The sequence below is a fragment of the Anarrhichthys ocellatus genome, unplaced genomic scaffold (assembly GCF_004355925.1).
Source record: "Anarrhichthys ocellatus isolate YVR2014 unplaced genomic scaffold, GSC_Weel_1.0 scaffold151, whole genome shotgun sequence".
In the NCBI taxonomy this organism is placed as follows: domain Eukaryota; kingdom Metazoa; phylum Chordata; class Actinopteri; order Perciformes; family Anarhichadidae; genus Anarrhichthys; species Anarrhichthys ocellatus.
The window spans coordinates 1-14,558 of NW_022280181.1; the positions used below are offsets into that span (position 1 = coordinate 1).

The 14,558-nt window shown below is 40.5% G+C and overlaps 2 protein-coding genes across 3 annotated transcripts; both read right to left on the bottom strand.

Annotated features, from left to right (window-relative positions):
- Nucleotides 1-240: 240 nt before the first annotated feature.
- On the bottom strand, nucleotides 241-5,349 carry LOC116400142 (flotillin-2-like). Of its 2 annotated transcripts, XM_031877829.1 has the most exons (6): nucleotides 4,932-5,348; nucleotides 3,954-4,035; nucleotides 3,129-3,219; nucleotides 2,502-2,625; nucleotides 1,794-1,912; nucleotides 241-1,587 (listed from the first exon to the last, which is right to left on the bottom strand). In XM_031877829.1, the coding sequence occupies exons 1-6, from the start codon at nucleotides 4,978-4,980 to the stop codon at nucleotides 1,582-1,584; spliced, it is 471 nt and encodes a 156-aa protein (XP_031733689.1). In that variant the 5' UTR covers nucleotides 4,981-5,348; the 3' UTR covers nucleotides 241-1,581. The 2 variants fall into 2 exon arrangements, with proteins under 2 accessions (XP_031733689.1, XP_031733687.1); XM_031877827.1 differs by having other exon boundaries at nucleotides 241-1,912; nucleotides 4,932-5,349.
- Nucleotides 5,350-6,685: 1,336 nt separating this feature from the next.
- LOC116400146 (solute carrier family 35 member F2-like) lies at nucleotides 6,686-13,545 on the bottom strand. The gene is made up of 8 exons (XM_031877833.1): nucleotides 13,431-13,545; nucleotides 12,328-12,503; nucleotides 12,014-12,141; nucleotides 10,347-10,506; nucleotides 9,136-9,292; nucleotides 9,002-9,054; nucleotides 8,328-8,482; nucleotides 6,686-7,336 (listed from the first exon to the last, which is right to left on the bottom strand). Exons 1-8 carry the CDS (start codon nucleotides 13,538-13,540, stop codon nucleotides 6,968-6,970), a joined length of 1,308 nt encoding a protein of 435 aa, XP_031733693.1. The 5' UTR covers nucleotides 13,541-13,545; the 3' UTR covers nucleotides 6,686-6,967.
- Nucleotides 13,546-14,558: the final 1,013 nt, after the last annotated feature.

Consider the following 14,558-nt stretch of genomic DNA (forward strand, 5'->3'; position numbering starts at 1 on the left):
AACGAGAAATAAAATGAACTTTTTTGATTTTAGCAAATGGCTGCAATGAAGCAAAGAGTTAAAAATTTAAAGGGGTCTGAATACTTTCCGTACCCACTGTATTTAGAAAAGCTACAGCCCAGTGCATGCTAAAGGTATGTGAGCAGGTGTGCTCCGACCAGATACAGACTTTTACAAATGTCAGTTTGTGAAGAAACACCATTGCAGACCGAGTTCAGGAACTAGCAGCAATCTAACAACACAGCTAGCCGAAGAGACGAGCAGGTACTCGTCTTCTTCATTAGCTGTTGATGAAAGCACAGACAACACGGACACATCATACATCATCTCTCAGTGTTCATAAGAGGCTGAAGGCAGACTGGAGCGTCAGTGAGGAGCTCTGGATGTAGCTGTGTAAACTGTGTTTGTACTGGGCGGCTTCCAAGTGTGAGTTAAATAGACGGTGGATGCAGCGATAAATAAAACCATGACGTCAAAATCTAACAAAGTCTCATGAAGAGGCTGGACTGAAGAGAAGAATTACATAAACATTATTATCAGAAATATGTAGTGAATACCTAAATATCCTGTTTCTCTCACCACTGATTGCGGTTGCGATCACACATTAGACCTTCGATCTGTGCGTCGCAACAGTTTATTGATTTTCCACGCCTGCACTAAAAGAGTTGCCTCATTCACAGGAAGCATTTGATTGGTTGCAAGGTCTCAGCTACGTCCAACAACCACATAAAAGGAACTCCCTGTTTTTACAAATAATATCCACAGCAAATAAATACTGAAAAGACAACCCACAAATGTCTGAGGCCTCCACTAATGCGCTAATCTGGCCCTGACGCGTCACACAAAACCATCTGGACCCACTGATGTGAAAGAAATGGACTCTGGGCTTTCAGCTAAGCGGTGCGGTGAGCCGCTGTGTCTGCAGCACACTCCAATTAGTTCTAATCAACAGCAGTGAAGTGCACAGGAGGAGGGAGGCTGCTGCCAGAGAAGACTTCTCTAATGAGCAGCAGCCTCGATGGTAGATCAAAACATATTACAGATACATATTCCATAGAGGACGGGGTAGCTGCTGACTCATGTTTGTGTGATCGCTACAGTGCTGCTTAGCCTATAAACACATGGTCTGCCGCTCAGCTCTAGTGACTGTGGATCTATTATTGTGGGCAGAAATATCACAATAAATAGTATTATAAGAATATTAATCAAACCTTCTGAAATAGTGCTCTAGGAGCTCGTTTGATTTCATCAGACCTAAATAGCTGAACTATTTTTACAGCTTTATTGGACACCACGAAACTATAAACACAAGCGGGACAGCTGTTAAAAGTTTATGATGCTTGACTGGAAATGACTTTGAATGTTGTCTGTCTTTTAGATCTCTGAAATACGTCGATGTTCTCTCAGCTGATCTCAAGAAAGCATGTGCACAAGCGTTTCTCTTTGACGGTCAATTAACATCTTGTTGTGCATCCCCGTGTTGCATAATGACAGTGAATGATCCTCGAATCCTTAAATATGCTTCTTCTCTTCCTCAGACCCGTGACCCAGACCCAGGTCGGCCACCATCGAGGAGGGTTCTCACACCTGCCGGACAGGCCCGTGAATAGGGGTTGTTCTTGAATCCAGACCACAGATCGATTTAAATACATGCTGTTTTCCATTTTCATAATCCATGCCAATATGTATTATTTTGACCCTTAGCTACATTACAACTTTCTTCAGGTGTTCTGGTTCGCTGTCAAGAGTTCCAGGTATCGTTCCCGTAGCCTCTTGCAGCACTGCCCACCCACCTTAATGGTGAAGCTGAGAATCTCGATGCCCATCCTGCCCACGTCGGGAGACGCTACCTCCCTCACCAGTTTGGCGAACTGGTCCCTGTCCTGATAGATCTGCTCGACAGTCAAAGTACCTGCGAAAGAGAGACGGTGTCAGTATCTGCACATCACATTTACACGTGTGCCTCGCTGTTTGAAATGCTACTTTCCACAAACTAGCAGCAGTGTTGTGCATTTCTTTTTCTTTTTGATCGAGATTTCTTTGGTTTGTGTAACAACGAGGGCATCAGAGTTCTCTTAGCCCTTTAGAGAAGCATGTAATCATTAACACACACAAACATCAATGGCTCATTAGGTTTTAATAATATTCCTGAAGAATTAGAGCAAAGACAGTTTGTTGTTTAATACAGTTTTTAAGTTGTCATCTTTTTTCAAACAAATGAATGGTTTAAGTCATGTTTTAACTGACAAAGACTCCAGCCTCTGATTGTGAATATCTGCTTATTTGCGGGTGTATGTATTTGTAAGCTGAACATCTTGAGGTTTGGTTTATCGGTCGAACAAGAGAAGAAATTTGAAGACGTCACCTTGGACATTTTTTACTATCTTGAAGATGAATCCAAAACCACTCTCGTATATTATCTACACAGGCCTGTCAGGAAACAAATTCAGGTCTCTGAATGATAACAAACACAATTGTTGAAACGCGATGCACGTCCGTACCTAGAATGGAGCGCAGATGTCCCTCCAGAGTCTGCAGGACCACAGCTTTGATCTCCGTGACTGATTTACCCAGGAACTGCTCACAGGCCACGGCCAGTAAGTCATGCTCCGTCATCACTTTCACCTGAACAAGACACAGTGACGTCAGCTCATCTGGTGACCGAACAAACTCGCATTTGGAGGTAAAGAAAACATCACATTTATAACAAAATGAGAAGAAATACAAACAAGCTAAATAGTAATAATAGCTGTGCATTATTCCATTTGTTTATTTCATAGTGCTGATACACTGATTTTGGTACTAATAGCTAAATTATATTTTTCACTTCAACAAAAACACTTTTTATATTTAACAAGAGAGGCCAAAGGTCTCAAATGTTAAATATAGTCTCGACACAAGAATCCGCACAACTTTGCCTCAATAAAAGAGTATAAACTTATTATAGTATACAAATATTTAACTACTGTATCTGATCACAGAACAAGTAAACCAGACATCAGATTCCAGCTGTTTTCGATATTCTGCACTAAAGACACATGTCAGTGAGTATAAAGACGTTGAGATTCAGTCAGACTTGGTCTGAACCCGGCCCGGTCCATGTGTGTGACCCTGGCATGCGGTCTTACCTGAGCCACCCCTGTGACAGTGATGGCTACCCCCTCTGCGGTCTCCACATCCTCACATCGGGGCTGCAGAGTCATGATCTCCAGGGTTATCCTGCAGCAAAAAGACACATTCAGTGATGAGAGCAAGCTGTGGAACAATGGAATAAAACCTGTAGATGTTAAATGCTCATTTTTGTTTCGATGCTGAGAATCTGACGCTGGTTGTGCATTAGAATCAGAGTCCGCTTTGTTGGCCGAGTGTTTGATTCCGGTTTTATGTTGCTCTCGTTGTACATACACAGAAGTAGACATACAGCGAAAAACAAGGACAACAAAGCTGAACAAAGAGAGGTCCAAATAAACAGAACTAGTATGTACTAGGTGAAAATCAAGCAGCCAACGACAACAGAGGCAAAAAAAATGTATCTGAGAAATGTCCCTCTGTCTTGTGACAGTGCACATTTAACAGTCGAGCACAACTACTCATCTTAGAACAATGTGAATGTGTAGGCTGACGTGAAAAGGAGACCTTTGTACCAGTTTGCGTTGGAAACAACAACACAGCGTGGAACAGTAGACAGAGAACGGAAGACCAGCTTTCCTCCTCCACTTGCTTACAGACAACTCTTTAGATAATGGGACTGACTTCCCTGTGGAAATCCAAGACAGCTAAAGCCCATTTCAGCTGTGGTCTGAACGCATTTGAACAGAAAGCTTTCAATATTATAATCCACTTATCTGCCATGAGAAGCACTTGCCGGCACAAAAGCATTTCAAGGAGCTACTGAAAGTCAACTCCGTTTCGAGATATCATGAATGGACCGTATGATTTTACTATGTTGTCACCTTTGGGTGTCCGAGATGAGACACCAGGCCCAGGCCCAGCCTCCCACGGCGTAGGTCTTTGTATCAGAGCCACAGCAGCCACCTGAGGGAAGAGGAACAGTTGCATTAAAACAAAATGCATGTAGCGTGAGGGTTTGTTCAACAAGCATCTGTCTGTCAGAAGCAGGTCCCCAGATTAAAACAGTTTGTCATTTTGGAACTGATTTGAGAAACCTTGTATACTACTAGTACATTGGTCCAATTAATGTAGTGGAGTAAAAAGTGCAATATTTCCCTCTAAATGAAGTGAAGTAGAAGTATAAAGTAGCCCAAAATAAAAATACTTAATGCACAGGTGTGACAAAATTGTACTCAAGTACAGTACTTCAGTACATGTACTTAGTTACTTTCCACCACTAGCAACTGGTGACGGTGGGCCACAAGTAGACATCGCTGTTTTAGGAGTCACTAGCCAAACAATACTGGGAGCCACTACTGTACAGTAGCTTTGTGATATTTTGTGCCACCAATAAATCACAGCTAACGTTACATTATAGCACGAGTTCATTGGAGGATGACCCGCCCCCTTCAGCTGTATCATGGGCCTACATGAAGAGGCAGCTTCCACAGACAGCAGCTGATAGTTACTATTTACACGTGCGTTTGTAGTTTTATAATGAAGTGTAGTTGACGTTTGTACTGAGTTTATTAATGACTGCTAATAATGCTAACCAACCGTCGCTGCCTTGCTTGCTAATGGTGTTAGCCTCACCGTTCTAAGTAAACCGTGATTAACGTTTCTAACACAGATTTAGTATATTCATACAGTGTCTATCAGACTGTTATCTGATATAGCAGTGAAGCTATCTTTCTTTAAACAAGAGCAAGAAAAAACATTTGCCAGTTCGCCTCTGACACCAGCTAACGGTTAGTCCGTTAGCTCTTATATCGAAATGACAGCTAGTTTAGCTCCGTTCAGTAATAAGAGGGACACCGTACCAGAGACCACCAGAGCTTCGTTCGGCCCCACAGTTAAGCAGCTCCCCATGTTGACTCGGAATAGTAAGAGAAAAAACTAGCAAACAGCAGGACCCTTTGCGGAGTCGAGGATGTGAAATGTTATCCGTCGTTTTAATCCAAGGCTAGACGGTGTAGAATAAATCGTAACGTCTCGCACGACGATAGCAACAACACAGCGCCCGCCCCACCTAACGACAGCGTACAGTGACGTAACGTTTGTCAACACTGACGACTCACGAGGACGGTCAGTAACGAGCAAGGATACATGCTACATGTTGGTAGCCTTGCTACTAACGTTGCTCACACTGTGTGATGGTGAGAAGTGCCTCAGCCTTATACCGAGATGATATAGGTTCTGACCAGTGCTAGTGGAGAAAATAGGTCTAGTGCTAGCTCAACCACCCCATCGTAGAGGTTGACCTAAATGTACACGTTTTGACAGTGTATTTTGAAAGAATTCCCCGGAAGTGGTAGTTTGTCATTACAAATTGTCGTTGTATTACATTGACGCTAGTTTGACGAATTTTGTTCCGCCCAGATCTTAAAACATTTTGGTCGGTAAAACAATATGTCATTATTTGCTCATTATTTTAGCCACATTTTACATTCATGGAAATAAATTACCATCTATTATATTCAAACAAACAAAAACAGATCCAAGCAAATCTTCAAACACGATCACATTTTAAATCTCTAATACAAAATAAACCGGTTATTGAAAACTCTTCAACATTAAATTTGAATAAGTAATAAGTATGCATATTTCTGTCATGGAACTAAAAAAACTTTAATCTTTTCTTTTGTCTCTTAACTTTTTGTCTATATTGTATTACATTCCATGGAGACTTATGTTATAATTACAAAAATGTTTTGTTAAAAATTGATGCTCGTGGTCCACCTGTTCCAGGACGGCCTGGGAAACATCCCAGCATCCCCCCTGGCTGTCCTGGGATTCAATGTGTATCTTTGTTCCCTGCTGCTCCACTGATGAAGGTAGTGTAACATAGGGAGTATTCTTTCTGCTAACTCAGTGTTTATGGACCCTTTCTTGGCAGCGACCAGAAACGTCCTGGAGTCTCCGCTCCAAAAAAATGACAATTTACACTGTTTTTTAATACGGATTAAATAAAAAATATATAACATGTTAATTGCCAGCTGTTTCGCTCTGTTTCCACTGTTTATGCTAAACTAAGCTGTGTGAATAATTGCTGGTTTTCATTCGTTCTGTCTTTTAAGCGTCTATTGGTTGAACAAAACACAACATCAAAATAAGTCAACTTGTGCTCTGGTAAAATGTGATTTTTCACCCATGGACCATTCTTTGATAGACTTTTACAAAATATCTGATATTTTTATTGACCAAACAATTAATCAATCAAGAAAGTCATTTACAGACTCATCAATAATGAACATAATCGTTAGTTACAGCCCTAAACACACAAAAAATGTGTTTGACCTAAAAAAAAAGAAGCTAAAATGTGAATTTGGACATTATTGTTGAATGTGATTTCTTAACGGACATACCAGGCACAGGTCCAGGGTCTCTTAGAGTCAGCGCTCCCCTGGCCTTCACTTAGAAAAAATTTACTCAAAGGGACACAGATCAACCAAGAAGAAACTCAAAAAGAACACAAAGAAACATAAAACAAGTACAAAGAGACACAAAAACAAAATGAGATTAAAGAAACTACAAAGAGATGCGAAACAGCTGTAAAGAGACACAAAAACTACTTTGGGGCAAAACAACCACAGACAAAAAATTATGACAAAAACCATCACAACAATAACAAGGTGACACAAAATCATTCCGCATCACAGTTACATTATGGTTGAAATACCTGGCAAAAAGAAGAGCACAACAATTTGCCACCCAGGTCAACTTTCCAGTAGCCTACATCATCTGGTGCCATCGTATATCCTGTCTAAGTCCATTTCTGTATAGATTCAAGTCTCAATAAATAAATAAATGTGTTCTGAAAAATATATGACATGTTGACAGTTTTCCATGCTGTAGTTCACATTTTAGTGTTGTGTATAATAGCAACAACATCCACGTCACCGCTCCCTCTTCCGAGGCTCTGCGATGGTCTTGATGCTCTCTTCTTCTTCCCTCTCCTTCTGTGCTCTTCCTCCAAGCCCTCCTCCGTCTCTCCACGCCCCTGCTGCTCCTCTTCCTCAGCGGTGATCCTCACGGCTGCCTCCCACTTGGGAAGGTCATTGGGAATCGTCGATTGACAATTGGGGTCGTCAGAGTAACCTTCCTCACATATGGAGGAGGAAGAGGAGGCGGCGGTGTCCGTGCGGTCCGTGGGTATTGGCACGGCATTGAAGGCGATGAAGCCGATGAGGATGCCCACCAGCGAGACCAGGTAGAGCCCAGAGAACTGAGGCGGGGCATGAGAGCGTATGAACAAAGGTGAGCGAAGGGAATATTAAAATACTCCATCTCTAACACGGTGGGTTCATTTTCAATATGACGCAAAGCATTTTTTTTAAGTTTTCTGTCAACAGAGGTGGACTTTAACACATGCACGCACCTGCAGGCTTTATCACCACCAGTTTGGAGCCATTACGGTCCAGTATGAAACTTACACAAATGGGAAACCTCTCGCATGCATAAATACACTGAGAATGAACTTTTCAGTGAAGTAGGAGACATTTTGAGTTAAGAAATAAAAATATATTTTTAAATACATAGATGCTGGATTTTTTTCCAATGAGGGAAAAGGAGGAGGTGCTTTTAAAGAATTTTTAACCAGGTAAACAAACTTTTTTGTGTGAATGAACCATAACATAGGCAAATCATCATTCAAAGCATATTATATGATATAGTCTGGAAATGGAATTTAGTAAAAAAATAAGGTGGAGCACATGAAACATGAACAAATATTCAAGTTATTATTACTCACTGAGCAGTTTGTGTCAGGGAAGCAGAGGACAAACCTGGGTGAATTGTTGCATAAGTGACGTTTACAGACAAAATATTCGTCTGTTTTGAAGCCGTTTAAAGGACTTTGAACTCACGACTTAATAAACTCTGCATATGCATGCTGCTGTGCGAAAACACATGACGTTGAGATTGCACTTTAACAATAATTCTGATTCATTGACACTACTGTATCACTATAACAACGAGAGAATCGTTGACACCCGGAGAAGCAGGTGAGTCTCTTTTTTCTCTCCGTCCTAACACCACCTGTCTGTGGCACTCTGCCCCCAAACCCATTGAAAAGAGCTGAATCAGCTGGACAGCTGGTAGTGTTTTAGCATCCGTAACTCAAACAGGAGGAAAAAGTGCATTCGTTGGAGACTACTTTCACCGGCGTATTGATCCACATTTTGTGCTCTAGCTACAATTCATGTGTGTCTGCTCACATTGTACTGGAAGAGGAAGATCCCGCAGAAGAGGCTGAAGAGGTCGGCGGTGAGCAGGGAGAGGTTGACGGCGGTGGCGCTGCTCAGCTTCACCACTATGGGCATACAGCTGTACAGAGCGTACATGCACAGCGCATAGGCAGAGAACAGGAGCCCTGAGAGGAGAGAGGCCCAACTCTGAGTTCAATGTGAACAAAAAACTTCGCTCTAGCCTCCTAACAAGCTAACCTGTTTCCAGCCTTTGTACTAACCTTTGCACACAACAGATACTCCTAAAACTGCATCGGGATTGCTTTTCAATGGACTAATAAGCAATTACTTCTCTATTACTTGATAAACAGTATCTGAGCTGTGTTTCTGTGACTCCTTAGTCAGCTCCTCCTGTAACAACAGAGGTCAATATGAGGTCAAAGGTTAGCCAAGTTATTGCCCCTTCATGCTCAACTTTATTTCTACGATGGGAAATTGTCAACTTTCAGTTTAGTCAGGAGAAAAGCTAGAGACTACAAGGAAGACTTTCGGCATTTCTTTATCTATGCAAACAATATCTATCCATACTCAAATATAGTTTTGCATTGTAGAATCAATGAATTGAACCAGGGGAGGTGAAATTGTTATTTTGCTGTATTTTGTCTTTTGTTTTGTCTTGACGATGCTTCTTTGCAGATACTCACCGACTTGCCAGCTCCACTGGATGTTAGCCACTTCATTACGTTCCAGGATCACCCTGGGTAAAGGAAAGAAAAACGCCAGATTAACCATAATGTTGAATGAGTCCTATATCCTGATCACACCCGCACACACTTACATCTGCACGGTGCTGATGATGGTGCCGAACAGGCCCACCATTCCCAGGAACTCCACCCTGCTGAGGTTCTTCACGGTGTATTCCTGACACACATTAGACACGGCGTACAGCGAAGCACTGAGCAGCACCAAACCGTCCCCGAGCAGGATGTTTGAGGCTGAGGAGGCACATAACATTACTGTGGTACAACATTGTCAAAATTACACGGATTTGCTTCGTGTTTGTTTGTTTGTCTGGGATTTTGTGGTTACCAAAATAAGATTCTCTAAGATTTTGTAAGGCATTCCTCTAAAAATCCACTGATCGGCATGAGAGGGGCTATGACATTTGTTTACCAGGTTTGCCTGAAGACAACTGACATTGGTGCTCATACCAAGCTGCTAGACAAACGCAACATTTTGGATTTATATAAAAGATAAAAGTAAACATTCTTCACTGTCACCCTACTCCCAAATTTAAGAATAAAATATTTGATCTTAAATTAAGGAGAGCTGCTGAGGTTTCTTAAAGGAGCAGTGCGTATGATTTAGTGGCATCTAGTGGTGAGGTTGCAGATTGCAACCAACTGAATACCCCTTACTTTACCTTACCTAACCTGCTCTTTAAGTAGATATGTAGGGCTCATTCTAAGCTAACAAAAACACAGCGACTCTTTGTTTCAGGTGATTATATACCATTTTATATTCCATTTCTGCCAATAAATCCCCCTAAATCCTACCCACTATTCCTTTAAGTAGCTCCTGCTCGGCTGCAATATATAGAGAACTAGAGAAATTATCTCGTTTTACTCTATACTTTCCTCTTCCATGTCAAAACCTGATGCCTTCGTTACCCACAATGCAACGTGATCACTGACATTTTGGCCAGAGATTCAGGTGGGTTCTTTTAGTAGCAGCTGATGTAGTAGCGGCTAATATCTTCAGACCCAACCAGCACTGACACAAGTGACATCACGAGAGGACATTTATCAGACTTCCCACGGTTCCCTCTGGAGACAGACACAAAAGGCTGAATACAACTATTTTCACATGTGCAGCAATACTCCTCAACAACTGTAAACAGACGTTGATGTGCAAACATGGCAAAATTCCCCTTAAAGTCTGTGGGGAAGAGTCCAAGTGAAGGATTTTGACTTTTAAATCCAAAATGTCACAGTTTGATAAATGCAGGCCCTGATCACAGGAGGGTTGGCACTTGAGAGAAGTTCTTACTGGAGCCCTGGTCTCGTCCAGCCAGCAGGTCGGCCCCCACCATGGCCCCCACCCCGAGGAGACAGATACTGACGGCTATGTAGTGGACCGTATTGTATCGTGTCTTCAGAAACCACCAGGACAGGATCATCAGAACCGGGACCACAAAGCAGTCCAGCAGCTGGAGACAGGAAGCCAGAAACACATTTGAATATAAACACAAACATCGATAAATACTTTAAATTACTTTATATCTACACTAAAAACAGTAATCCTTCAAAATAAAGTGACACAGGGGGAAAAAAGTGTCATTGGCTGATTTACACATCAGCAGGTGGAGCCAAAGAGCCACAGTCTGTCTGATTCTGGTGGCATTGGACTGAAAGTCAGTGAAAAACAAGCTGCACAATAATATAAAGAAGCCTGCTCCGATACACAGTAAACCATCAGTAATATAGTGGAATTTTATCTTGTTGAGTTATTGTAGAAAAAGTTATAATAGTTCATTCAACTTCACATTTTCTAGTATATACAAGGGTTCTTCGAACTTTTGACTTGAAACAAAGAACTACTAAAATGTACTGTTCACTAACCTCATTAAATGAATATGTGTGTTTTACTATAGGGACATTTTGAGCTTTTTAATTTTTGGATCAGCTTATGCATATTTCATACATATTAGCAAGGGTGTGAGTTTTATTTTCAAATTTTGGAAGTTCATCCTCAGGTCCTTTAATTCAATTCAATTAAATTGACTTTTGTATAGCCCAAAATCACAAATTTCTAATTTGCGTCAGAGGGCTTTACAATCTGTACACATACGACATCCTCTATCCCGGAGCCCTCACATCGGAACAATAATACGTCTACAATAAACTGTGTAGCCAAAATACAGACACCCAAGGACAAAAATGTTCCTGTTGAAACCCATTAAAAACACAACTGTTGATCCCACGGCCATTAGAGCGTAATATTGCCGACTCTATTATATCAGGCTTTCAATCTGGAGCCCTGGCTTCAAAATTGTACTGTTTATCTAATTTCCATCAGATTGCTATTTTTCTGGTTTCCACTATACTGTTGTATCATGGAGCACTGCAGTGTTTAATGCCACTCACCAGTGTTGTTGCTTATTATTGACATACCCCAGACTAATACAATTCCCCCTAGCATCTTGTATGTAAAGAAATATTTAAAAAAATGTCTGCAAAAACAGTGGCATTATTCAAACAAACTGGAATTTAAAGGGTGAAAATTCTGAAAATGAATACATATTTGGTAGTTATGATCAGCACTGATGAATAGTTTCTTTTTTTTTATCTGACACTGCATCAAAATAAAAAATGCAACAAGATCAATGTTGTTTCTAATCATAGACACACTGTGAAATAAAATCCCCCTAACATTAGATATCCAGGAAATTATCTTATTTTCTGTTTTTCCCCCACAACAATAGTGGCATTATGTAAACAAAATGCCACTGAATGAATATTTGGTAGTTTGGACAGAAGTTAGTTAAAATATTTAACTCAGTGAAACTAGAAAATAATATGAATACATAATTCTATGGAATGTTATTGACGCAGACATTATTGTTCTTTCAGGACATCAGAGCAACTTTTTTAAAAGCACAACGGTTACGTTTTTAAAAAAAACATGAAAACCGCACAAACATAACCTGTACTCACCTGAACGCTGGTGAGGGTGGTGTATTGGTACGCTTTAACCACGGTGTAGTTGGCCTCCACGTCCACCAGCCCCAGCAGGAGATACTTCCACCAGCGCTTCTTCAGTATCTGTAAAATATTGCCATCCCCTTCGTTTTAAAGGGGAACACCCCTGAACTTCAGTATTGATATCTATTCGTTTACAGACAGAATTTTTGTTTATAACTTAGCAACACTAAAAGTCAAACAGAAACATTTAGTAATATTGCTTATCATCGAATGAAATATTACCCCTGTGTTACAGGTATTATCTCAGGTATAGGTGTGGGTGTTACCTGTTCTGCAGAGCAGCATGGTGGTGTAGGTAACACACAGCAGGGCGTAGTTAAAGAAGCTCTGCAGCATGGGTGTGTTCATATGGAAGTTGGAGGCCAGGTACTGGGAGCTGATGGCCGTCCCACAGATGAGCCCAGCCAGACCCTGACCCATGGCCAACGTCTTGGCCAGCTGCCTGAGAGAGAAGGAGGAAGACGGCACATTTTTAAAAGCACCAGGCACTTTTATTTTTCAATGTTGTCCACTTTAAACATTCTTGAGAACATAACATGGGTGACCAGTGGTGGAATGTAACTAAATACATTTACTAAGTACAAGTTCAAAGTACTTTACATGAGTATTTCCATTTTATGCAACCTTATACTCCTACTCCACTACATCTCAGAGGTAAATATTGTACGTTTTTACTACATTTGTCTGACAGCTTCAGTTACTTTTCAGGTTACAATTTGTCATAACCTTCTTGTCCAGTGAAAACCAAGTATCTCCAGATGTGTTGATGCTGAGTGTTTGTGATAAATTGAGAAGTGCTCCTTTATGTGTTTATGAAAATCCTCCTACTTCTTCATCTCAGTAAACTCTTTAAAAAGCCTCTTGGATCAGCTGGAAAATGCATCGTCACAAAGCTGAAAACAGGACTGTTGATCTGTTTAGAGATACGAGGTTCTCACAGGACAGAGACGCTACAAACATGATGATCTTATAGAATACGATGCATTGATGTAGATTAAACCAACCAACAGCAGATAGAGGAGTTAAAAACATTTACAGCAGTACAATGCAACATACAGCATTGATATTAATCCAGAAACATCATTTATAATAGTAAAACACTATATCAATAATTTTACTTTAAGTACATTTTGCTGGTACATGCAGGTTGGAGTGCAGGACTAGTAGTGGAGTATTTTCAGCGTGCTATAGTACTTCCACTAAAGTTAATGATCTGATTACTTCTTCCACCACTGGTGGTGACCGTAATCTTAAAGGAAAAGTTTGACATTTTCACTACCAACAGGGGGAAACAGCTTTCCTGGCTCTGTTCAAAGGGTAACTTCCTCGAACATGCTTTCCCTTCTTCTCATCTCCCGTGTCCACTCACCAGGTGAAAACTTCCTCAGGCTTGAATCTCCTGATCCTCAACATGAGTCCACTGCTTCGGCTCTCGTCACTCAAGTCCCCAAGTGCATCCTCAGACTGCTTGGTAGCCATGCTGCCACTCCGGTGATGGTGGAATCCTCTCTGACTTTTTTCACGGTTGCGGGCTTTTAACTCTTTGGCTTTTCCCTGAATGATTAGCTGACTCAGAGGGCAAAGATTACTCTGTCACTTATCTCTGTGTGTAATGTGTTGAAGACAGCCAGCAGCACTTAGAGATAAGCGCTGATGATGAAAGATTAAAGAAGTCATCACTTTGCTTCTTCTTGTTTTTACTCTCATCTGTTATCTGCTGATGTGTTGGAGGAACAGTGCTTCATCATTGTTTTGTTTTTCTAAATGGAAATTACATTGTTGGAAACTAATTAAGTACACTAACTCAAGTGATGTACTTAAGTACAATGTACTGATACTTTTGTTGGGTATTTCCATTTTATGCTACCCTGCAACAATTCAGAGGGAAATATTGTACTTTTTTACTACAGCTGTAGTTACTTAAAAATATAAAGTAAGCTAATAAATAAAATGCATTGTTAAAATTCCGACCAGTGGTTCTTTTTTTATGTATAATTTGTTTTATTGAGTGAGTAAGGTTCTGGGTATAATGCATATATTCCAACAAAAGGAATCGAATTTCACAATTTTGAATTGCTCTTCTCAAAATTCCATACAATATGTTTGTCCTTACAGGTTAATGTAACATTGCACCCCCTCCCACACAAATATTTACATACTTGTCACCCTCAGATTGTCCCCTACATTGAGGCATATCCACATTTGTTTTTGTTTACGATCTCCATCCACACGGCGTTTCAGCATCGTTTTCTAAACTTTATACTTCTACTCCACTACACTTTGGAAGCTAATATTTTACTGTTTTACTTCACAATATTTGTTTGATAACTTTAAGTGATTTGCAGATTTGGATTATTAATACAAAATATAAATCAACTGGTACATTGTGAATTACAATATATTATCAACATACGTTGGGCTGAATAAAGTATATAAAGTAATTTAAAGCTGCAATGCTGAAGTGGTCTACGTACACATTGATGCATTTATAATTATA